Source organism: Bradysia coprophila, assembly GCF_014529535.1.
Source record: "Bradysia coprophila strain Holo2 chromosome X unlocalized genomic scaffold, BU_Bcop_v1 contig_128, whole genome shotgun sequence".
Classification (NCBI taxonomy): Eukaryota; Metazoa; Arthropoda; class Insecta; order Diptera; family Sciaridae; genus Bradysia; species Bradysia coprophila.
The window spans coordinates 1,976,630-2,003,802 of record NW_023503295.1 but is presented as its reverse complement, the minus strand read 5'-3'; the positions used below and the strand labels follow the sequence as shown (position 1 = coordinate 2,003,802).

Below are 27,173 nucleotides of genomic sequence, written 5' to 3'. Positions count from 1 at the left end.
TGTCTTATGACATTCAATTCAACAAAATAAATCAGTATCAGTAAAGCAGACTGTTTTGGTTGCTCTTGTAAAGGAAACAAATTTTGTTCTGAAATTTAAAAAATAGTATTTTTCGTTACGAGTGATGAAAAGTGAAATTTTTCAGGACTAGTCGGCTTCGCCTCGTTAGGAAAAGCCTACGACGTGTCCTGAAATATTTTGCTTTCATCACGAGTTACGAACTACGTTTTTTTGCGCCTGACGATCATAATGAGACGAAACACAAATTTAAATAAAAATAAATGAAAATGAAAATCACTCTACGGGAAATAAAAATGGCCGTCGTCATGTAAAAATCAATGTTGCACAGAAACCAAATAATCGTAAACGACGCATGAACATTCTAGTTCAATTTTGAGTGTCGACTCAAGGCTACGTAAAATAATTTAGTGTTGCGAAAACAAGCAAAATGAGCGGATCCGAGACCGAAGACGACTTTTTCGATATTGAGATGGAGGCTGAGATAGTAATTCGGAACCTTTTACCTAAGAAAATCAGCACCAATTTACGAAAAAGCGTGATATGCGAAGACATTGCGGTTGGATGAACGAAAGCATGGCCGAGAAATATATCGAGACATCGATCAACAACAAACGAAAAATTGCAGGACATATCCTAGGTTTCCGACCCACATCAACAGTCAGCTCAGTTGATGTAAGTGATGCGTCCACATCTTCTGCGAGCAACAAAATTTCTGCCGACACTGCTGTAGTCGATTCGGTGGTTGGACAAATGGATGAAGTTGAGCCAGTCAATTATGTCGACGGTGCACGAATGAATTCGGCGATTGCAGTTCCACCAGTCAATTCGGATATTACAGTTCCTCCGGTCAGTTCGGTACATGCAATTGCTCCATTCAATTCGGTGATTCGAGCAACTGCACGATAAATATTTACCAAAAGTAAACAAAATGCTTGACTTTGTGTACGCTGTATTATAATTTGCGAGAATGAACGTTGACATTACGTTGAAATTCTAAGAATCATCTTTTACGTCCGAAAAAGTTACTTTTACGGACGCGGCCATCTTGGTGTGAGCAGTACCGAAAAAACGCACATTTCATCATTAGAGTGAGTGACGAAAAGCGTCGAATTATGATCGTCAGGCACAAAAACTTATTTAACCTCGATTGCTAAATAAGACTGGGTATCGGGAACCATTTTAGGGAATTCCAAAATATTCTTTAAAATTCCCCAAAAATTTCCGGAATTCTGGTCTCTCAAGAATACCTTTTGAATGTAATGGGTTTAGTTCAAAAACATCCAAAAAGATCACAAAAAGAGCAGAGACACTTCGATGCTTCGATCTATTGCTATTTTAGTGAAACGGTAGAAAGGCGAAAATCACTCAAGGTGTTGATTATTCGATCGATATTCGCCCTCCATCAGCCTAAACAATAAGTTCTTTGCTTCAAAACATTACGTTGCATATTTCACTCGCGAAGGCCCCGAGAAACGAGTTTTAACACCACTTTTATTGGCGGAAACCGAGCTTCCGGTGGTAACAGCGAGTAAATGTATTTAAATCTTTGCTCGACCATATACTTTCACATACTGTACAGCCATTCGAACACCTTTATCGTATCAAACTCACTTCTATGTTGTTTTTTTTGTTAGTTTGCGAATTTACTGTTAAATATCAGATTAAAATATGTAACGTACATGTAGGTACTGGTACACAATATTTTTTTGTTGTTGGCATAATAGTTAGAGTAAACCGTTCCATTCCAATGTTTTTCTTTCGTCTGTACATCCCGTCCCGTACAACATGAGGGAATAACTTCTTTGGCTTGTCGTAACATTTTATATCCATGAACCTCAAAACAATTTTCCCACAACGGGACCGATATACAGCGGTGGAGGAAAAAAAAAACGAAAACATAAAGAAGAAGTTAAAACGAAGCCATATTTTTGCAGGGAAATTTTTTTTTGTTCTCGGGGAATGTGCACCATGTATTACACACATAAATTTAAAAAAAAACCTACCTTCACATCCATTCGCCGTTACACAGATAAGACTTATATGTTTTTTCTTTCTTTTTTGTGTTTAAAATACATTACACTCTAGCTACTTACGTCTTCTGGCTCCAGGCCTCCAGGAATATTGGTACCATCTTTGGAACAGTAACAATAGGGCAATTGACACTCGGCTGAGTCGCATTTTTTAGCCAAATCGAGTGGAGTCTCTGTGATAGGTGCAGGAGCTTTGGGAATAAGAAGAAGAAAATTAAATGTAGAAGCAAAAGAATTACGAAAAAAAAGGAAGAAAAAAGAGAAAACAGTCAGACAGAAAGTAGAAAATAAAAAATAATAAATAAAAAAGCTGTAACACAAAATTCATATATGTTTATTTGTACAAAACCATTATAATGTGCATAAATAAAACGGGAAGATCTTTTCTATGTATAAATTATCCATTTATGTTAGTATACGACGAGACCAAGACGTAGAAATGGGATGTGAGATTGTTTTTGTGCGAATTGCAATTTACTTCATTTCTTTTTCCATTTTTTTTTTCATTCAACGGAAAAAAAAGAAAGAAATAAAATAGTTTCTCCATTCTATGTATGGATCTATATAACCATTTTATAAAATACACCAGTGCCATGATGGAACTTCTTTCACAGTTGCATTTTTATTTAAACTGAATATATCCTGACATTCTGCACTAACCCGACATACGTTATATGTTGTGTTAAACTAAAAAAAAAAAAATTATGGAAAATGCTAACTTAAAGTGTTTTTCAAATCCTCAATAAGGGATTTTAGATTTCGTTCGGTTCGTTTTCGCAAAGTTGAATTTGTGTTGAACCCGAAATGTATAATTTGCAGGATTGAATTTCGCACAATTTATTTTATTTATTTTCGGATTACTTCCATCAGAACAATTTTTTGGGGTCTGGTATTTTATTTGGTGCACTCTCTTCAGATTAATTTACAGAGACGAAATAACGAAAATGCGCTGGAAAAGGAAAAAAAGGTTTTTGCCTTATTAATGGCAATTCCCATTTTAGTACAAATTGATGTTGTATATAGGTCCTTGGAAAGGGTATGTCACATCATTACACTTGACGATTGAAATATAAATAAGATCTCTGTCTGTCTATGAGAGTCTTATACATACGTCTGGTTTCGCCTTCATCGTCATAGTATCAAATGTTTTCAAATTATTAGCAGTAAATGATTACGTGTGTAGACATAGTCCTAGCGTACATCAAAACCATATGTTTAAACTAATGAAGTAAAAGATTTGTTAAAAATAAATACTAGACATAAGAAGTATAACAGACAGCTTGGACGGTTAATCAGAGGAGCTTCAACAGATCGCATTGCAGCCGCTTTGAGCTGGCTGGCAACACTGCAAACGTCAATAAGTGTTTTGTTTCTGTGTCTGAAAATAATTATACTTTTTGTAGTCAGAACTGACTAGTCTCTTATATATCTCATTCGCTGCTGATGATCCAAACAAAGTTGTAACCTCAAAAGGAGGCACATCTTAAGCAGCTAAAGCTGCTTAACCATCATCCTAGGTTTTCTTCATGAGTTAGATAAATCGTTTGTGAGAAACTTTAATGCAGACACTCTTGCATTACTGACCCAGTGTAGAAACTACAGTTTGCATAATCTGTTTAAATTAATCCTTCAATACTTATAATCTACTTTTGGGTAGGACCTTTGGCGATTTTACATAAAAATAAAATTCAATCCATCATCACGGCGACGCTAATCATCTCGGTAGGTAAATTATTTGTATTGAAATCAGCAATAATTATCATTAGATCTAGTGTGTCACCCACCCGCGTTTCTTTCTTTGGATAACCGCTCCATAATTTAGAGTCCTAACCATTAACGACGTTTGACATAGTGACTCCGTTGAAGATTGAAAATGAAAGAGACACACGAAGGCAATGATTCTTTCTTTTAAAAAATTGCCTGAAAATTCTTAATCTTTGGAAAATTGGTTCAAGAAATTTTACACTAATAGCCGATGCGATTCCTTCGCCATGTAACGGGGTAACGTGGCCATTTATTTAAGATCCGTTCGAACGTCGCAAAAGATTATTTAAAATTTAGATCAATCCACGAAACCATCTATTTGTTCCAAATTTTTAAAGGCAAAACTGTTTTCCTATAACAATTCGTAAAAGGATGAATTCAGTTGAACCAAAGCAAATATTTCACTTTAGAAATATTGAAAGTGTAGTAAAATAGATGGTGTCAAACAATTTGCAATCGTCATAGCGATCCCATGTAATCGATGTACAGCAAAGTACCGTAAAAATTTGATGTTTTTTACATTAGATTTAAAAATTAGAAATTTTAATTTTGTGTACGTCAACTTAAACGTATTGAATGGCAAAACAGTAAAGCAATCAATCAGTATCCCGTTGCATGTGAACTTATGAACTTTTTCGAATTTTAGCGCTCACAAAAAACAAACGATTTGTTACACCTCTTGATCTAGTACGTTCAGTACTGCCATTTTGACGTATTGAGAACGCGAAATGAAAAACATTGTTGATGTTTACAAAATGGTTCGTTGTATTAATGGAATTCTGTCAGTAAGAGTTGGAATCAAAACTCAAATATTTTAATAGAAAATATTTAGTGTTTGATGACGAAATGTTGTGGAATTGATAGGCCTTATCTTTAAGCAGGTAATTTAATTCATAAACATGCATCGAAAGATGCACTGATTGAAATTTTCGAATTCTTTTAGGAAAATGATCCAGCATCAACTGTTTACATTAGATTAGATCAGATTATTGACGGTCCAAACTTTGGGAAATAGATTTTTGTCTTAGAATCGATGCGTTATGATGATATTGTTGTATAAAAATCCAATTTTTTTTATATGCACATCAATCGATAGGTATTTCCAGTGGCTATTGATTGATGTACATATCAAAAAAATCCATCGACAAATTTTGGAGAAAATCGAGAAAAACTGTCAGAAAAAGCAGTCTTTTGCTATTTGCGGCAGCTCACAGGCTTCTGGCGGCTCTCAAATGTGTTTTATTGGAAGCGCCGACCTCAAAAACCCCTTAGACGTAACTATCACGTCAATCCATTGATTTTACGCGAAATGACAGCTATTTTAACTTTCAAAAATTCCGACTTTGAAGCCACCTAGCGGCCAAGCGACACATAAAAAAAAATTTTGACCCACATTTCCTGAATCAGCATCAAAAGCACTACCGAAATCAATGATAACATCATTAGGTCCGAGGTACGGCCTCAGTCCTAACATAGGTCCGAACTCGACTTTTTCCCATCTCTCCGACCTAAAAAACACTCCTACCTACTTTTTAGATTTTTAAAGAGAACGATGCCCTTCGGGCATCGTTTTTTAGATTGTTGTAAAGTCATGTATTAAGAGCGTAGCGCTTCGCGCTGCGCGCTCAACCAGAAAAACGTTTCTGTTGACTAAATCTTGGTTATGAAGTGCCATGGTCGCCGGTAAAGTTGGAGTTCTCGCATAATCATCCAATAAACCAACGTTTTCGTGCGGCTAATGATACGGTGCTCGTCATAACCTCACAATGTGTACGCGTACCGTCGAAAAAATAGTGACAGCTGGAACCAACAGAAATTCACGACGAATATTTCGAGAACATACTTCGGTGAATTTTTGGACGCTGTGAGCGGAATTTCTTTGCGAGGAGACATTAGGAAGGCTTGGCGAGATTGATACTCTTCTCAGTGGTGTGTCACTGCCAGGACTCTTAGTTGCTTTGCCTCACTCGCCAGCTTTAGCTCTCCGGCTGGTTCATGGTCTAAAAGTTTACTCACTGATGTGGCTGGGTCCTATTTTGCTTCCATATGAGTAAAATGATCCGGACTATTCATAGAGCTTAGGCTTTCGGGCTATAGAGTGGACAAGGTCGACGGATGGATTGGTGGTGTTATGTCGCTGAGAGATGCTAGTTTTTCCCGGCTTTTATTTTGATTCATCGCAAAGACAACGTACACTCGATGAGGGTACATCTCTCTGTATTAATATTCGAGGAATGTATTCCATGTTGTGCAAAACTCTTTGCAAAGGGACGATATGGTCGCCGTGTCGGGTCGTTGTGCTATTCAGTGGTGTGCCATCGTCTGGACACGCTGTCATTTCGCTTTTTGCACCGAAGGTCCTCGTCTCAAAGGTGGCTCGTCCGTCAGTCTAATTTAGATGTAAGGGCTTTTGGGCTAAATAGTGGTAAAGTTTGGCGGTTGACCCTTTGGTGGCGCGCTGCTGAGTGACGCTTCTGTCTGGCTCGGCTTTCATATTGGCCCACTGCAGAGAAAGTTTACGTTCGAACGGGCTAGTCTTATAAAATATGAGACTGGACCAGGTCAATATCGAGCGGAATGTAAATCACAGGCTTTATCAATCCCAATGACAAGGACTGTGATTCGGGCGACAATGTTGCCTTACTCGCTGTCATTAGTGTAAGGTCTAAGGGGTGAGACACAGCTGTCCTCCCAGTGGCTTTCTAGAATTTACAGTCTAATGAAACGAGGTTGACGCCAGTCACTCTTTGCTTTCTGCCCTAAGGATTAGCTATCATTTTGGTACCTAATCATAGGGATCAGTTTGCTCGCCTGGAGTGATTCGTGTAGAGCGTAAGGCAATAGGTTGAGAAGGAGATGAGGTCCTGAAAAGGGCTTCAAGATTTTCATGATGACAGGGTAGCACAAAGGATCCCATGATCTGTGTGCATTGATCAGAAATGATCACCCTAACTGATTAAATCTAAAAATTGCAGCCGCTTAGTACGAAAATTGTAACATTTTCAGATGGACTTTTCCGCGTAGCGTCCTTCCGCACTTGCAGTGCCATCGCTGTTTGTTTTTTGCGGAAGTGACGAGAACAATTCCAACAATCTTTTTACGGTGTGGTTGAATAGAGTTTTGTTAAACATGTCGCCGCAATGTTTGATATTTTTGGATATTCCTAGTCTGCTGACCCGCAGAACGTTCCACAAACGTTTTTAATATTCAACTGTGTAGTCCGGAGCTCCTGAACCAGGTCTGTATAGAGTGCTCTGTGGGTGCGATAGAGCTAATATGGAATTCTAACAGACATGATACAGAAAAATTGGTCCCGTGGGTGCAAGATTCGTCACGATTCGTTGAAGTTGGAAAATGACGACTTTTTGGAAGGTTCTACAGGCGTGGATACATGAGTCACAGAGATCTTAATTAGTACTAGACTAGTCCAAAAAAACGAAAAAAAACTAGTTTTTCTCTGCTATTTGGCCTTTGTGATGAAACTCAGCGACACCTAAGTCCAACCAATGACAATTTTTCTGTTGAATGCCTAAATGCCTAAATCTATGACGAAAATTTAAGGATGACTTTAAGTTGTGATTTGCGAAACGTGGTACTATTTGAGAGTGACAACCCATAATTGAAAAAATCATCTATTTTCCTAGCTTTCACGTCTTAAGAATATAATTTCCACCGTATGCAAATTGTGTATTAAAGACCACCCACCACCCAGGTGCAAATAGTGTATCCAGAACTATTGCACCCGGATGCGAATAGAATCTACCTTTCATAATTATACCCTGCTCCATAACAATGAACGCGTATCTCTCTCTTCAGCTTACTATAGAACGAAATAATCACTATGTACTACATGTACTTGCACTAAATAGTTCCCTTGACTGAAAGTCAGGGTCTTATGAAAGAAAATACCCTTAAATGTCCGTAACGCTAAGTTCACGTTGATATTTTGAAAATGTTCTACATTGGCAAAAAACGTTAAATACAGAAAACGTCCGTACACTTGTGGACTCGATAACTCGAGTAATTCTTTACCGATTTGCAAAATCATGAGGTTAAGTTCGTGGATGGGCAATATTGGAGTAATGAGTTGGGAGTAATTCTCAAGAGAGTTTTTTACTTGTTACCGCGATAACTTCCATAATTCTTATCCGATTTTCAAAGATTTTGTATTAATCGACGAAGATTGAAACTCTTGAGGCTGAGTTTACTGATGGATAATATTCGAACAACGAGATGGGAGATATTCTACACAGACGGTTTTTCTTGTTACCGCGCGATAACTTGAGTAATTTTTACCCGATTTTCAAATTTTTTGTTTTAATTGACAGAGAATGACATATTGGAGTAGTGAGTTTGGAGTAATTGTAAAGATAACTTGTTATACCACGACATTTTTGCAACGGATTTCCAGAAAAATTTCTTATTTGACGAGTAGTGAAATTCTGGTTTTCTGGTCTAACAGTTTAGAAGTACTTCCCAAAAGAGTTTTTGCGTGCTTGCTTGAGAAACCGATAGCTCGTGTAGCTCAGAGGCTTCAAAAATCAATTTCGACCAGTAGCGAAATTCATGTGGTTAAACTCGAACATTGCAATTTAATTGGACTAGTAATCTGGGATATACGACAATTTTTGGGTGAAATCGTATTCTTAAAAGAATTTTTTTCGTTCCTAAAATGTTTGAACGAGTGTGAACTTTGCGGCCAGAGCGAAGCGAGGGCCGTAATTCACGCGAGTTTTATTTTTTCAAGAGGTAGGCAAGAAATACGCCACCTGTTCAGCGCTTTTAGTAGACTCATATTAGGAGTTAAACGTACCTCGCTGGACCTTCCATTCGTAGTGCTTTTTAGAAGACAATATAAACGACTCGTAATGGAGTAAAAGAGTAAAGAGTAAAACTATAATTTTGTGATCGTTTTTACAAGATATGGGAGAAATTATACTCAGACGCTTTTCCTTGTTATCGTGATAACTTAAGTAATTTTTGTAGAGTAGTGGAGTAGTGAGGTTGGAGTAATTGGAATTGTAAACACAACTTGTTACGACATTTTTGCAACGGATTTCCAGAAAAATTTCTTATTCGACGAGTAAGTGAATCTGGATTTCTGGTCGAACAATCTAGAAGTCTAAAACAATCTTGCTTGCTTGATAACACGATAACTCGAGTAATTCTCAGAGGCTTCAAAAATTGCAGATTTGAAAATATTAAGTGTTTTCGACCAGTATCGTAATTCCTGAGGTTAAATTCGAACATTGGACTTTATTGGACTGGTAATCTGCGATATACGACAATTTTTTTTTCGTTCCTAAAGTGTTTGCACGAGGGTGAACTTTGCCAGAGCGAAGCGAGGGCCGTAATTCGCATGAGTTTTTTTCACAGGCAAGAAATGCGCCACCTGTTCAGCGCTTTTAGTAGACTATATAGGAGACTCATATTAGGAGTAAGACATCGCTCGCTGGACCTACAACTCATAGCTCTTTTTGTTTCTTCAGGAAATTAAATAAATATGAGTAAAATGAAAAGCATGTGAATCTGCTGTTTTCTAAATAAAAGATACATCACCTTTTCATGTGACTTTAGTTTTGTTACCTCAAAAACACCACCTTATTTAAAAATGGCTGGAAAACTAAGACTGGAATTATAGAAAGAAAAAAAAGCCAGTCAAGGGACCTGACCCACCCAAGAGGTGGGGCCTAGTATCTAATAGAGCAGAAAACTAATTTTATTTCAACGGTACATAGTTGCCACTCAATACGATGTTGGCATTTATCGCAGCGTGAATTCAAAATCGAAACGAGCATCAATTATACTCATTAAAAGCCAATCTTCAAAGGACTACAAACGAAATAGGCCAAGTTGTTAGTAAATTAAAGCAAGGAAAACCCAACCTTTGAATATTTTATACTGAGTAACATTGAAAAGAAAGAATGTGTATGCGCCCACTTCATCTTCCATATATATACATAAACATTAGGGCGTATCGAATTTTGAGAATTTTAAGGGTCGCGATAACCTGTGTGCGGAAAACGTAGATCATTGAAAACTAAGTCCAGGCATATGGTTGATGGATCCGAAGGTGCCCGGGAAGAAGTCCCACCGGATGACTTTAACTTTCAAATGGTCATAACTCGGAAAGTTAAGAGTATTTTTGAAAACAATGTTCTAGCAGGATGTAGAGCGTTAAAAACTCTACAAAACTGCTAAAGAAACCGATGGTCCAAAAGGTGTGTCTGTCGAGGTTTTCTAACATCGAAAGTTCGACATTTTGGTTTTTGACTTTTATTTCCTGAGAGACAAATTATTAACTTTAGCTTTTGGCATGAGGTTGTAGAGGGGGTCGAGTACTACCAGTACACTAGGCATTGTCCCGGTCGGCGATCCATCCGAAACCACTTTTTCAACATTTTTGAATGGACTTTTTAAGTGTACCCACGTCGCCCACGAAGCCATTGCAGACAATGTAACCGGTGTTGCTGAGTCGAGGTAACCTTGGCCAGTAAGTGCACATATTTAAGAATTCGGTGTAGCACATTTTGTACTACAAAATCTGAGAAAGTGAAATTTGTGAGAAAAACCACAAATAATCGTTTTAATTAGTTATTTGACCCACGAACAGTAGTAAGAAGTCGATTTCGTTGCAAATACACATTTTTCGATATTTTTACAAAAGGTTGAACTTCGTGGTACACCGTGTCAATATAATGTGCTACATCGAGATCCCAAATATTTTGTAAAATAGTTCAGCTACTGTTATGGAAAATTATGTGAAATTACTGGCCAAGGTTACCTCGACTCAGCAACACCGGTTACAGTGTCTGCACTGGCTTCGTGGGCGACGTGGGTACACTTAAAAAGTTCATTCATTAATGTTGAAAAAGTGGTTTCGGATGGATCGCCGACCGGGACAATGCCTAGTGTACTGGTAGTACTCGACCTCCTCTACAACCTCATGCCAAAAGCTAAACTTAATAATTTGTCTCTCAGGAAATAAAAGTCAAAAACGAAAATGTCGAACTTTCGATGTTAGAAAACCTCGACAGACACACCTTTTGGACCATCGGTTTCTTTGGCAGTTTTGTAGAGTTTTTAACGCTCTACATCCTGCTAGAACATTGTTTTCAAAAATACTCTCAACTTTCCGAGTTATGACCATTTGAAAGTTAAAGTCGACCGGTGGGACTTCTTCCCGGGTACCTTCGGTTCCATCAACCATATGCCTGGAATTAGTTTTCAATGATCTACGTTTTCCGCACACAGGCTATCTAAAAATTCTAAAAATTCGATACGCCCTAATAAACATCATCCGTTTTCTTATTTATAAAAGTAGTCTTACAAATCAGAAATCCTCGTATAGTTGTACATTAAACCGAGCTCTATGTTGTATAATACTCTATTATGGTAATGATAAGCCATATCAGTTAAAACCTTTTATGCTGCACACAAATTACTAAAAAATATAAATTCAAAAAGTTTTTTCCTTCTTGCTAAAACGCCATATTTCACGAAAATATGTTTTTATTAAACATTAATTTTTGCATATATGTATGATGGAAACGCTCTATACTACTTTCATCTTTATGCTTTTCATATCGTACATATACGTACGTACAAATATGAATTGTATATTGTACAACAAGCTCGGAACATTATAGTTGTTCCTTACAAAATCCCTCCACTAAAAATGCTAATACAAAACTCTTTTCATCATCATATTCAGAGCATCTCTATATCATCAGCATCATAGTAAAACGAAAAATTTGTGTCTAGGATACAATATTCGGGATAGAATCCATTTTATATTCAACTCATATGAGTGTAATACTTACTGTTCTGGCTAGTGGACCGCATCAAATAGCAAGAAGAAAATAAAAAAAAAAAATTGTAAATAAATTGTGCGTCTTTGAATACTTACTACTTAATATTGGACCACATTTCGCTTCGTCTTTGAATGTACAAAATTTAGCAACATCATCAAAATATAATCCAGAAGGACATCGATTCTGATAAGGGAATCCATCTACACACTTGAAATATAGAAAAAAGAATAAAACAAAAATGTTATTTATGCTTATACAATAAGAGATATGAGAGATACACATATATGATTGTATGTACAAAAATATGGGAGAATGGGAAATAAATTATATTTTCTTGATGTGCATGAAAAATTTCGCTTTGTGTCTTTTTATACCCGTTCGATGTGACGTAATGGGGTTTTATCAATGACACTCTCTGTGTTTATATTATAGGCCCTTCCATTATGAAATTGTTCAATGTAGAGTTCATTTAATCAAATGAATCGGCGTCAAAGCACCTAGCATAGTAGGAGAACAATTATTATTTTTTGTCAAAATACTCACACTAACGACATGATCTTGCCAGGGATATTGCAGTGTAAAATACATTGGACACTGTCGTAACCTATTTGACATAAGCAATATTCTACTACTATGCTAGGTGCGTTGATCGTCAATATTTTAGAGTGACACACTTAAACAAACTCACACAATTCGTCATATAATGTGACAGTCAATACGTATCTTTCATTATTTATTTATGAGACTCAATGACTTTCATTGATAAGAAACCAAACAATTTTTTGTGTAGAGGGACTTAACCTAACTGTTGAACTGCTACTTCGTCGAATAGTAGAAGAGACCTTCTTTCGTATAGGTTTCTTCCAAGGCCGTTCAAAATGTCCATCGTCATCCACAGAGAAGCCAACACAACCTCACTTTGAAGTTTTAACGAACAAATTTCTTTGAGTTAAGGTTATGTTTGCCTCTACGGATGACGGTAGGCCATGTGAATGACAGCTGGCATGTATGGCAGAGAATTCGAGAGAATTTGATATTAATTAGCTCCCATATGTGCCTGCTGTCATTCACATGCGGTAGGCTGTTTTCGGCCTGTCAAAATTCGTTTTTACCGTACGATGGAAGAAACCTATTGAAGAACCCGATGTTTTCTCGTTTTTTTTCTCTCTAAATACAGAGCCATCTACAATTTACAAGCCCGCCAAAATGAACATTTCATTCAAATTAAATAAAAAGATTTGGTAATTTCCTAACAACGAAAATCAGAAAAGAGCTAACTCAATCGTGGCACCTATTTTCCATGAAAGTATAATATAATGTCGGCGCGGAGGACATAAAGGTTTTTAAACGCACTAATTTTTGTATTACTTTGTTCAAAATTTTGAGCGCGTTCAATGTGAATCGGCCGATTGGTCTTTCATTGCTAATTTTTTAGGCTCCCTTCCATTTTCTTGAAACTTATTTTCGCAATTATCTAAGTTTTGTTGTAAAATTTTACACTCCGAGTGTTTCAATCATTTTCATGGCACAGGTCGATGCTCCATTACTTTCCACATTATTCACCATTGTTGTTGCAATTCTGAGGTATTAAATAGTTGGCCCATTGTATCCAAACTTAGCATATATCGCATTCTATGGAATGGAACATGAAATAGAGCAAAACTCAGATATATGAATGTAATAGTTAATAAATAATAAGTATCAGAGAACAAGCAAACTTGTGTTGGAAGAAAATCATGAAGCGGAATTGAAATTTTGAAAAGTAGTTTAAGCATTAGAATCTAAAAGGAATTCGTTTGAAATTCATAAAGTCGTAGACTATGTTAACACAAGCCGTACAATAAGCGAATTCTCGTATATAAACACAAGTTGTTTGACTATCTGTTTTGTTTTATTTTGCGAGTGAAAAATCAGTTTACTCTTTGAGTGTTATACAAATTTTGGATTACTTAAGTGGCACACGATGGGGTAAGAAACTTGATAAGGTAAACTTGATATTCAACAGAGCTTATTTTTGTTTCTTATAACACGCAAAGCCGTTTCTGAGAAAACATCGAGAAAAAATCATTTTTAAATGTTTTTTTTTAGCAAATTGATTTCGATCAAAAATATCGAAGAAAGATTGAATATTGAGGAATTTCAGTAAAATTCCAACAATTTCAATTATATTAACGGAAATAAACTATATCTGAGAACATCTGCATTTGAAGATCCATCTTCAAACACTGGAAATCGGAAATAACAAAAGAATTGTTCCAGTTATTTATTTGTAATTTCTCATACAAGTTCAGGCCCGGACTGGCCATATATGGCAACTAGGCAAAGCACAAGTGCGCTTTTTGGATTTTGCGCCTTTTCAAAAATAAAATGTACTATTGTATCGCCTGTCTAGATTATCATATTATGAATTGTAAAAGGCGCTAATTGTAATTTTTATATTTTTTCGTTCAAAAACGCGAAAATTTTCGCCTTCGGCGCTAATGAAAATAGTTCTTAAACCTTCAACGGAATACAGTTTCACCTTCGATTTCAGGCGCAATAAATGAGTTTTCTTTAGGTGCTTGCGTCGTAGGGGCTAATTTAAGCGTGTAAATACTTCGTCTACTTGATTTTGAACAAGCCTAATTTTTGACAGAACGTGTAGTTGCACAAAAATTAGCTGCGGTTTCACACGATAGAGGTTGCACACAAGTTCTGACAATAGTTTCGGCAACTGAAGTGATCTGAAGTTAAGCTTGTAATCAATTTCTTTCGATTCTCCTAGTTCAATTATACGATCTGCGAGTTGTTGAACGTTAGTAATTTATAGTTACTCAAGCTATATTTGTTGGAAATAAAAATTTCGATGTGATTACAATTTCAATCTAACGAACCTCAGGAATTTTATCAATCAACCATTTTTTGATAGAGGTAATTACTCTATTACTTTTGGTAAAAAAATATATTTTTAATATAATTATATAATCTTCCAGATGAAAAGACCAATATTACTACTACTAAAAATAATAAGAAGTTCATTCTTCAGTACAAACTCTTTACTTCGCTTAGAGTCTTCTCTGATCATTATGATAAAATTTGGTTCCAAACATTTTGAACTGTTAATTTCAACAAGAATTAGGACTTTTTGGATGTGTCAGATTCTTTGACTGACTGTCTGAATTTCGATTTTGGTTACCTTAATTGAAAATGAAACCCATTGAACAGAACAATCCGTTTTTATTCCATACAAAGAAACACCAAAAAATCATTTCAAGAAATTTTTTAGGAATAATTCCTAGATTACTACTCAGATGTTTTCCTCGTCCAATAACAAAGTTGGAAATATGTTGAGAATTACTCAAGGTATCAAGTGACGAGGCAAATTTTCTGTCGGGAATAACTCCGAGTCACAAGTCCGTCATAGCCCATCTTCGAACTTCACATCGGAAATTTAAATCTCCGTCGTGTTATCAAACAATTGCTAAATTATGACAAACATTTTCTTGCATTTAAGGTTTTTGATCATACATGCATGTATTAGGGAACGTCAGATTTATCGAACAGGAACGCAATGTCCAACGAAACGGAAACACAAACTATCTTTCCTTGCAACAGACGTTTCGCTCCAAGGAATAGTGAACAATTTGTGACCAACATTTTCCCTGACTCACAGTCAAGGAAATAATCTTACGACGTTAATAAGTTAGAAACTTTGGGATTTTAAACGAAAAATTCCATTTGGTCAAAAAGAATCGCCAAAGTCAAATCGCAAAAAAAAAATTCTTCAGAATTTACTTCAGACTTTGGCGTTTCATCACACTTTGGCGATTTTTCTTGGCGTTTCATTGTTTTTTGTTAACTTGTTAAATCACAAGAAAAATCGGCAATGCGTGAAGAAACGCCAAGAAAAATCGACAAATTGTGAAGAAACGCCAAAAAACGTGAGGAACGACCAATTTTCCATTCTTGGCGTTTCTTCGTCGATTCTTCTTGGTGTTTCTTCACACTTTTAGTTTTTTCTGGTGATTTAGCAAATCAACAAAAGATGATAAAATTGCTAGGATCTTACGAAGCGCCTTTATGTTACATTTTGTAAAATGATAAAATTACTGTGATCTCACGATGTCAGGGCTTATTATTGGGAATTTTTTAAGAATTTTTTAAGACTTTTTAAGAATTTTTGAGAATTTTATGAATTTTCAAGAATTTTTAGGAATTTTTAAGAATTTTTTGTTTTTGCTGTAAAAAGATAAATTCATGCAATTCATTTGTCAGTTACGTTTATATAATCGAACAATTCAAAATTCAGTTTTATCAGATGAAGTTGTGTCTGATACGATTTCGACTAATGAAGTCGCCCCTGACATAGTGCCGACCCATCTTAAACGAGCTGGACAAAACGCTCACAAACTCAAATGAAAGCATTGTCAAAGCGACAAAAAACCATTGTTAATGTTAAGACCATTTTGAGTTTGAAACTAGGCCCTACCTCTTAGGTGGGTCAGGCCGCTTGACTGACTAAATTTTTCAATAATTGCAGTCCCTTACCATTTTTAAATAAGCTGGTGTTTTCAAGAATGGTCTGTTTGCTACATCATTAATTGTGAATCTCTTTTATTTTCTCTGACTGTTTAGAAAACTCAAAATTAATTTAATTTTCTGAAGAAACAAAGAGAGCTGTGAGTTGAAGGTTCAGCGAGCGATGTTTTACACCCAATAAATATGAGTCTACTATCTCTTGCCTACCTCTTGAATTAATTAAACTTCTCTGAATTACGGCCCTCACTTCGCTCTGGCCGCAATATTTACACTCGTTCAAATATTACCTTTCATATGTCCTATAAGCATGGAAAAAATTCTTTTAAGAATATAATTTCACGCAAAAATTAACTTCTTCGAACTTAGCCACCCACTGGTCGGAACCGCCAGAAAACATTTTAATGTCATGTAAATCCATGCTTAAACTTACTTTCAAAACTCACTTTTCTGAACTAAGACCGAGTGAAGTTATAAGACTATTTTCCTCCACCACAGACCACCTAAGCCCATATCTCTATAAACAATATGGCTAACAATTCGTATCATAAAACTAAATCTCTCTCTATTCGTCTTTCAGTGATTTCATGTGTATTTTATGTGTGTTTTTCTTAGTAAAAAGTAGCTTTCTTCTACAATTTTTTTTTCTTTTAACGAAAATTGTCCTTATACAAACCCAATTTCTAGAACTAGTCTACCAACCAACGAAAAAATGTCGTGGTAATTAAAAGAAAAGAAGTTGTGTATAGAATTACTCCCATCTCACTACTTCAATATTGCTAATCTACGAACTTAACCTCATGATTTTCATTCTCCATCGAATGAGCCCAAAATTTTGAAAATCGATAAAGAATTACTTGAGTTATCGCGGCAACAAGTGTACGGACGTTTTCCATATTTAATGTTTTATGCCAATGTAGAACATTTTCAAAATATCTGTCATAAAATCCTGACTTTCAGTCAAGGAAGTAGACGAAAAATTTAATCATATTAAATGCAAAATATTTTCGAAGAATTTTTTTAGAATTTTTTGAGAATTTTGTAAGAATTTTTAAGAATTTTAAGAATTTTTTAAGAATTTTTAGAATTTTGAGAACTGAAATTCCCAATAATAAGCCCTGCACGATGTGCCTTTATATTACATTTCGTAGAAGGAGAAAATTGCTAGGATCGCACTAAACGCTTACGTTTTGTAAATGAATAAAATATGCTAAAGTGAGAAGAAACGTGAAGATAAAAAAAATCATTTTGGTATTTTTTCACACCTCGACGATTTTTTTTGCGTTTGGTGATTCCTCGTGTCGATTGACCATTTTTTATTTATTTGTTACATCACCAGAAAAAATCGTCAAAGTGTGAAGAAACGCTAGAAAGACAAATTTTCCATTCGTAGCTCTTTTCACATTTCTTAGCGTTTATTCTCTTTTCTGGCGTTTCCTTACACTTTGTCGATTTTTCTTGGCAATTTCTTTTTTTTGTGATTTGATATTGGCGATTCTTCACAGGAATACTAAAAAATTTTCTAATAATTTAATTGTACTCCAAAGCAAGTTTTCAATAAAATTTCAGCTTTGAACGGTTCATTAAAAAAAAAAATCGCTCGCTCTGCTTGCCTAGTATACAATTTAGTACTTTCAACAATTTCAACTGTAGCATAACAAACTGTATCCGAAATAATATATAGTAGTGCAAGTAACAGCTGAAAGGAAGCACATGCACACAATTTTGTTTGTTTCTTAGATAGTTTCTAGCCATCATTGGTTGCTGGTCGTCAAAGGTCGATAAATGGATGTTGTTAGACTCATTTTACGGCCGTTAAATATGTACAATCTGGATGTGAGTCACAAACACGGCATATAACATACGTTACAGAGAGCATGTCAGTAGTACATTAACAGTGACCATTACTGGCACAGACCTGTCATAGATTCGATTCAAGGGGAATAATTGGAATAGAGTATTGAACTTAAATTGATCTGAAAATCGAAGTAAGTAAAGGAAAGCAGAGTTGTGCTATATGAACTATGGTTTGTGCTAATTCATATAAAATCAATGAACCGTGTGTTGGGCTCAATATGAAAACGTCATTGAACAAATTACGGTTCATGGCATCATCACGTACACAGTAGCTGCCTGTCCAACAAAACACAGAAGAAAACGTGGTGTCAGTTTTCACTTATTTCTGACTGTAGGTGGAAGTAAGAAATAGGTCTTCATACGTCTTTGTTCGGGTTTCATAACCGGTAAAAAAATTATGTGTATTTTTCAGGTAAATATGACATTTACCGGATTTACCGGTAAATTCTGATTTTTTACCGGTTGGATTCAGGAATAAGCACGCATAAGCAGTGTGATTGTATAAGTGGACCACCTGTTTGATGATGCTTTGAAGAAATTATTTTACTAACTGCCGCATGCGAAAGTTGACCATTCCACAGGAATTTACCCCCTGCGAAAATGTTCCATTACATGTGGACTATTTTCTTTTTCATTTTCCTATGTGGCATTCAACTTGTGCATGGGCAGGCAGTAAATCATAATTTTGTATTTTTACTCGAATTTTTGAGTAATTTCCTTGTTGCTTAAAAACACACTTGGGAGTTTCCCTTTATCACAAAATTCAGGGTCGTAGCTAGCCGGAAAGTACGACAGAGATATTTTTTCGTTGTGACATTAGGCCCGTCATTGGGAAATGACAGGACAGTTTCCCGAAACTGAAAATATTTTACCGCCGAAGTGAACACAGCAACCATTCATTCTAGTACTTATAGTAGCGGAGTGTCACAGTTGTGTCGAAATATTTTCTGTGTTTTTGTCGCGACAAAACAAAAAAAAAACTTTTTGTTTTTTCATCGAGTAAAAAGTGTTTTAGTGTTCAAATATGCCTTGGCGACCTAAAGAGACTATGCCCGAATACAATGGAAAGCATAAGAAAAGAGTTTCTATGAATTTTTTCGGTGAATTTTTGTGATAAAATTTTCCATACATTTTCGGGAAACTGTCCTGTCATTTTCCAATGACGGGCCTTAAAGGAGAACCGGTTTTTTTTTGTTCTTGTCAAGGTGATCAATGTCCAGCTTAGCCCGTTAGTAGGTACGGGCCTGACAAAATTGTTGCCTCATGTAGTGAATTACTTTCGCAGTGACTTACGATTACTACGAATTTATGTCGGAAAAAGTACGATATGTATTGCACATCAATTCCATTTACTATGACGCTTTATATTTGGAATTTGGATGAAATAATCTTCAATACAAAATGTGTTCCGAATAAATTTATCAATTTTATGTTCGTACGGTGGAAACGAATACACCCTTTCATATTTGAAATGTACCGATATCTCCATGCGATGCTATTCCACATATGCTTGTCGTTACAAAAGAGTACTATTGAGCAAATGTAAATATTTGTACGGATGCTTTTTTCCGACTTTTAGGCAAAGCCTGCCGTTTAAATAATATTACTAACGAATATCTCTCTCGTTTCGCGGAAAAAACATACACATCTTATATGATAAGTATATGGAATGTCTAGCCAGACGTTTTATTTCGACGAAATAGAAATTTGTTGCGCTACTTCCTTCGTTTTTGTTTGTCCTTTTTAAATAACGAAAAATTCCTTTCAAGCTTTAAAGTTTGTGGAATTAGAGTATGTGTACGAAACAAAGCAAGACGTTGCGTTCATGATGAAGGAAGCTCTTAGCTAATTTCGATCTTCTTGACATAAATACTTGACATAAAGTTTTATAAATAATGCAAAATTGCAGTTTGGAAAACATGATATCTGTCATATTCAACTCACTAAAAAAATTCCATTCCAATTGCTATATGTATGTAACAGAGTGGGGAGCCGAAAAGTAAACGCCGGCGGCGTCTAGCCGTCCAAAAAAGCGGCGGCGGCGGCTAAGTACGGCTTAGCCGTTAAAAAAGTTCAGGCGGCGACTGGGCCTAGCCGCCGACCAAAAAGGTCGGCTGGCGGCGGCTGGATGTCAAATTTTTGTAATTTTCACGAATTTTTGCGATTTTTTACGAATTTTCGCTCTGTTCACAAGTTTTCGCGGTTTTAACGAATTTTTGCGCTTTTCATGAAATTTCACATCTGTTACGATTTTCATAAAATTTGGGATTTTCACAAACAAATGACCATGTCCATAGACAAGATTTTCTACAAATTCTTGAAAATTTTCTTAAATTTCTTAATTTGCTTGGAATGTCGTTTTGAAGAAAAAATAAAAAAAATACGAAAATCGAAGTAGAAAATATCTTAAAGATAGGCATCGCAAGGGACATTAAAAGTACGGGTGTATTCTCAAGTAACGGTATTGTCCCAAAACATTAATTTAATTTTGTTGGTTTGTGTCATCTTTTTGTCTTTTATGGATAAAATATGCACGAGCCGCCGAGTTAGCCGACCTAAACCTCTGGCGGCGGCTTACGGCGGCTAGCTGCAATTAGCCGACCAAAATCTCCGGCGGCGGTCGTTTTGGGCGGCGGCTGAAATTTGGCGGCTCTCCAGTCTGGTATGTAATAACAAACAAATTACAAAAATGGAATTGATTAATTGATTGTGTGTTGACTGGTAAACCAGACATCCGTGTCGCTGTTACACCACCGCCAGTGGCAATTAAATTTTTAGTTATAATCAAATGAAGGTACTTCAACTAGTTCCATTCCAATATCGATCATGATTGATGCAATATATACACTTGAAAATATTGTCCACCGCATGATGGATTTCGATATTATGAGAAAAAGACGAAATGCAAAAAACGTGACTTACAGAGGAAGTCAGCGAAATTTAGACGGAAATTTACTTTAGCTGTTTTCCAGCTAGTCGACTCTTACAAACAAAAATGCTTTTACGTACTGGGTAAAACAATTACTCTAGCTACATATTCGTAGCTCTTTCGAATTGACTTCGTCACACTAGAGCTACGCAGATGTTTTTGTATTTGTAATCACTTTGAAACTGAAATAAATGAAATGAAATATAGCGACCCGAAAGGGACCCACTTCAAATATTTCCTTTGTTATACAGTCAAATGTGACAGCAGAACAAAAGAAATATTTGAGTTAGGTCTGTTTCGCGTTACTATGTGTAGCTGCAGTTACACGCGCACAGGTGGCAGTGGAAAAAAAAAGTTTTGTTTGTTTGAGTGTAGCAGCTGCAAAACAGCTGACACAAATTTCTATCGAAATTTCACTGACGTCCACTGTACGTTTAATTTAAGAACTGAACAATTTGTCGACTTATATAATATTGCGGTGTGGTGATCTTCTCTAGTGAGACTTCGAACCTCGTCGGTCCAAAGCACTTCTTGTATAAAAAGAAAATCGCTGAAGGAAAATTTCAACCTTCCGGTGTTGCCTCTATATCGGGTGCGTTGTGCGAACGAAATTATTCTATTAACATATTAGATGAGTGATGGTTCTAAGACCTTCTACTGAACCAAACACACATTTGAACATGCTTCGGCTGAGGGAAGTTCAGGGTCTCACTAAAATAAATAAAACTAAAATCGCCATGATAAAATGGCAATTGCAATTCGGATATATTAGAGTTCGCTCTCCTACCCCTTTTTACCAAAACAAGGCATCAGAACAGTCGGAGCGTTTGCTGCGACTTAGCCCAGTACGACCCAGTAATCCAGTAATCCTATTTCGTCCGTAACCGTACTACGTCCGTAGCCGTAATACGCCCGGAACCCTAATACGTCTACAACACTCTAATGCGTCTGTTACCAAAATGCAAGTCAAGTTGGGCATGGTCAAATTTACTGAAAGTGTTCATTTTTAAAATTGCGCATAGCGCAATTACGAAAGCCCGTACGAAGTACCTCTTTGCCAACTTTCTATTGGGTATTCAATTATCTCTCAAATGAAACAAAAACTAGCAAACTCGGATGATATTTACTCGATTTATGTGCAAAAAACACTAAGGGCCGAGTAGCGGCCTTAGTCCAAGGGCCCAAATTTGAAACTTTTTTCGCCACGTTATTTTCGGTATTCAATTACCTTCCATAAAAAACTAAATCTTGCAAAATCGGATGAGATTTACTCGATTTATGTGCAAAAAACACTTAGGGCCGAGTAGTGGCCTTAGTCCAAGGGCCCAAATTTGAAACTTTTTTTGACATCATTCTATTCGGCATTCAATTATCTCTCAAATGAAACAAAAACTAGCAAAATCGGATGAGATTTACTCGATTTATGTGCAAAAAACACTTAGGGCCTAGTAGCGGCCTTAGTCCAAGGGCCCAAATTTGAAACTTTTTTTGCCATAATTCTATTCGGCATTCAATTATCTCTCAAATTAAACAAAAACTAGCAAAATCGGATGAGATTTACTCGATTTATGTGCAAAAAACACTTAGGGCCGAGTAGTGGCCTTAGTCCAAGGGCCCAAATTTGAAACTTTTTTTGACATCATTCTATTCGGCATTCAATTATCTCTCAAATGAAACAAAAACTAGCAAAATCGGATGAGATTTACTCGATTTATGTGCAAAAAACACTTAGGGCCTAGTAGCGGCCTTAGTCCAAGGACCCAAATTTGAAACTTTTTTTGCCATAATTCTATTCGGCATTCAATTATCTCTCAAATTAAACAAAAACTAGCAAAATCGGATGAGATTTACTCGATTTATGTGCAAAAAACACTTAGGGCCTAGTAGCGGCCTTAGTCCAAGGACCCAAATTTGAAACTTTTTTTGCCATAATTCTATTCGGCATTCAATTATCTCTCAAATTAAACAAAAACTAGCAAAATCGGATGAGATTTACTCGATTTATGTGCAAAAAACACTTAGGGCCGAGTAGCGGCCTTAGTCCAAGGGCCCAAATTTGAAACTTTTTTCGCCATCATTCTATTCGGCATTCAATTATCTCTCAAATTAAACAAAAACTAGCAAAATCGGATGAGATTTACTCGATTTATGTGCAAAAAACACTTAGGGCCTAGTAGCGGCCTTAGTCCAAGGACCCAAATTTGAAACTTTTTTTGCCATAATTCTATTCGGCATTCAATTATCTCTCAAATTAAACAAAAACTAGCAAAATCGGATGAGATTTACTCGATTTATGTGCAAAAAACACTTAGGGCCGAGTAACGACCTTTGAGCCCTCCCAACAAGCCCGGGTTGCATCTTACCCAAAAACAATGTTCAGCAACTTTGTTCTACTCGTCAATACCTTTCATTTGATATATCACAAGCAGCCATTGCGTGCGTATTTCGGTAGATATCGTCGAAAGACTGAAAAACACCTATAGGGCCCTAGCTCTGGAAGGGCCGACCCTACCATGCCCATTTTCGAACTTGACCTTACTTTTGTCGATACCAATCGGGGAAAAAAAGAATTTTGAAAAAAGGTTGTGATTTAGTCAAGCTAGAGGGGTCACAGACGGACGGACGGACGGACATTTTTTTTATTGCGGATTCGTAGTCTATGAACATAACCAAATGCTTTGCCCTTACTGTCTGCTTCCAATTCGACGTGTTACAAACGGCATATTAATCTTATAAGCCCCCAGTACTTCGTATGGGGCTAAAAAGTACACAAAGTCTTGAGCGAGGAAAAAAACACAACTTACTTGATAAAATCGTCGACAAGTAACTGGGTCCGCATAATTCCCGTTTCCGTAGCCAGATGGACAAGTAAATTCTTCACGCTTCTCGGGCGGCGGTGATGTTTTCTGACCTGAAAGTAATATAAAAACAGCTATTTTATCAAACGGCATAAAATACGAAACCATCACTGCGAAATAGAGACACATAAAAGCTGCAAATTTACCAACAAGGAAAAAAAAAGAGGGAATTATTCGTTATGGGCTGTGTAATCGGCCGTTGGGAGCTCATGAATATTTTTTTAGTATTCCTGGAAAAGAATTTTTCTCGGAAAATGTATTGTTGAAATTTGCATGAGTAAATGATGTTGAAAAGCGTACAAAAATATGTTGGTGGGTTTCTCCTTTTTTGAAGTATACGTACACACACACACACACACATACAAAAAAAAAAGTTTAATGGAAATTGTGCAGATAAGAATATAGTGAATGGAGGACTGTATTACTATTGTAACACTTTTTATAAATACAGTTAGAAGGAATTTAAAAAATCATTTTTTTTATTGCCTCAGTGGAAAAGCTTTCACTATATTTATGAGCTGGCGTCGTCGTCCTTTCTGTGCTATGCCTAGATGATTTCTCTTCGTTAGTATATTGCGGCAGTGGTTCATTTAAAGTGTTGTTATTGTTAATAGACTGACGTAAAGAGAGTTTTTGTATTATTTTGTCCAATTAAATGGATTTAAGTAACAATACCCTCTTCAGAAGATCAAGTAACAAGCTCAAATTTATTTTATTTTAATACTCTATCCGTTCGCAATTTGTTGATTTCCTCCAAAAACACTTTGCACAACAACCGAAATTTTGCGGATTGATTGCTATGTAAATTTCGAAATCTTATGCTCTCAACAGCCATTAACAAAATTTTAAAGCACTTCCCTTCTTCATCGGGGTATTATTTTATTTAAATTGATTGATGGGTTTTTATCTCATTGCATAAATCCGATTAAAGATTATACATCCACCTCAGCTGAACGGGTTGATTTAATTAAAATTTTATTGTACAACTTTCGACGTTCGACAATACAAATTTTTTCGGATTGTTTATTCAATCAAGTCAATCGAATTGATTGGAACGAACTCATTGGAATTTCCTTTTATTTTGCTTACTTAATTCAAGCAAAGTTATCGGAAAACAAAATAAGATCCACACAATGTTCTATAGACAACGGTGTGTCTATACGGTTGTGTTTATATCTATATTGAGATTATACACTAGATAAGTTAAATGGTATATAGACAAGACCATCCATATATATACCTTCGAACCATTCTTCATTTATGACAAAACACATCTCAAATACAATTTAAGGCAAATATTTTTAAATTGATGTCAAATTCGTGAAAGAGAAGGTACAATGTTTACAATTAATATGCCCAACCATCAGGTTAGGAATTTTAAATATTTTATGTTTGGTAAAGTTTAATGTATTGTGCGGTTAAAGAATTTTGAGATAACTTTTCGGAGGTTTTTGAGCAAGCTGAAACTTTTCCGGCAATAAGAAAGTTTAAAGGACTAATAATTTGAAGATAAAAGTTTTTTTTTTCTTCTTCGTCTTCGTCTCTCGCTCGTTCCCGTTAAGTTGGAAAGTTAATTTTATGTCATTGTTTAAGTGAAGTTTCTCCGGAATTATTGTTTCAGGGGTATAATATCGAAAATTGTCTATTTTTAGCGAATGTTAGTCCCCCACAAACATTTTCGACCTTTGCAACGAACACAAATTTATTTTTAACAGCGATAATGAATTTCATGGTCGGACACGAAAAAAAAAGCCAAAAAGCTTTTACTCTTTTGCTCTCGTATATAGTTGGACGATATAGTTTCCAAAAATTCCGCAAATTATTTCATTTCATTTTTGCACGAAAAATTATTCACAAATTTGTCGATTTAAAAACCTGATATTAATAAAGGTTTTGAAATTATATGCCGAGATTGTATACACACACGAAAAAACTCGTTAATTGGAAAAACTTGATTTTGTTGAAAGTAAGAGTAAATAATGTGGTTACAGTATGTGCTTCATTAAAAACACTCTCGACGCTACATTTTTTAGACTCACACAAAATATGAGTCTCATAATTTTATCGCAATGCTGTGACATGACCATATTCACTTCAGACCAAGGATAAGGACAAGAAAAATCAATCAATCTGAAATGTCTGCACGATGTGAATGAATCATAATCGAATTTTGGAAGGAAGCATCACTGAATGTGATCTATACGGAGATATTGTCAAAAAAACGTCTGTATTCTCGGAGGTCCATCCACGGTAAATGAACTGGTGAGAATTGTTGAAGTATTCAATCAAGTAATCATTCTAAATTATTTGTTCGCAATAAAACGAATTCAGATTGAACTCTAATTCGTTTATTCAATCCTGCTGCAATTCTGGAGATTCCAACAAGAATAGCTAAGAAATCTAGTATACGGAGAATGCCTTAGTGAGGCTTCGCGAACAAAGTGGGCGAAAATCAAGGCCAACAATGGTTTAATGATTTTTGTGTCTATTTATATCTGGAACGGACGTAACTTTTATTTATCGATATATTTTGCCAGAATTATCGTCTGTGTGAATCTTGGTTGAAAACGATCCATACCACATGAGGTCACTCGCAGAACGAACCAATAGTTACAGTTCCACCGTATAACAACTTAACTGATTAGTTTTGCCTGATTGATGACTGACTCACTGATGGAATCCGATCATTATTTTGCCTACAGCTCTAACCCGGAATATGATGAGCTTGCTGAGGTGGAACATTTTATCATGGGCGCGCGTTAGCATAGCGCCCGTGACGCAAGTCCTATTACTAGAAAAAATTTCAAAAAATTTTTTTTGTCGTAGACTGCAGAACCATACAGCAAATATTCAAGTTCTACAATTCAAATACAAATGACTCCAAATCAAATTACCATTAAAAAAAACTAGGCGTCCGTACGAGTTCAACGAACTATCACACGTTCTTGCAGCTTAAAATTTGGCCACGCAAAAAATCTTCCAAGAAGCCCCATTTCCATACATTTTGGTCAATTTCAGTACTTTAAACGAAATGAAAAAATCCTACGTTACTTTGTTAGTCCGTCCGTCCGTCCGTCCGTGTTTCCTATCTTCTAAAGTCTTCTTTAGATTATGTTGAAATTTTGGGAGTAGATTCTAGTCTGTGTGGATGGGAACAAATTTGTTCGCTTTTGGTATTTGGTAAGCTCTGCTCGCCTCAATTTTTTTTCCTAAATTTAGTATTTTTCAAAATTTTTAAATTTTTCAAAATTTTCAAAATTTTTCAAATTTTTTAATTTTTTGATTTTTTTTTTAAATTTTTCAAAATTTTTCAAATTTTTTCAATTTTTTCAATTTTTCAAATTTTTTCAATTTTTCAAATTTTTCAAATTTTTTCACTTTTTTA

General features: G+C 35.8%; 1 protein-coding gene across 1 annotated transcript in view; it reads right to left on the bottom strand.

Annotated features, from left to right (window-relative positions):
• The window catches only part of LOC119067720 (chitin deacetylase 1), a 73,907-nt gene that overhangs the window by 37,033 nt on the left and 9,701 nt on the right, over nucleotides 1–27,173 (bottom strand). The window contains exons 2-4 of the mRNA XM_037170837.1: nucleotides 23,735–23,841; nucleotides 11,725–11,836; nucleotides 2,115–2,242 (exon numbers count right to left, since the gene is read on the bottom strand). Coding sequence (XP_037026732.1) covers nucleotides 2,115–2,242; nucleotides 11,725–11,836; nucleotides 23,735–23,841 — 347 coding nt within the window. The remainder of the gene's footprint in view (nucleotides 1–2,114; nucleotides 2,243–11,724; nucleotides 11,837–23,734; nucleotides 23,842–27,173) is intronic.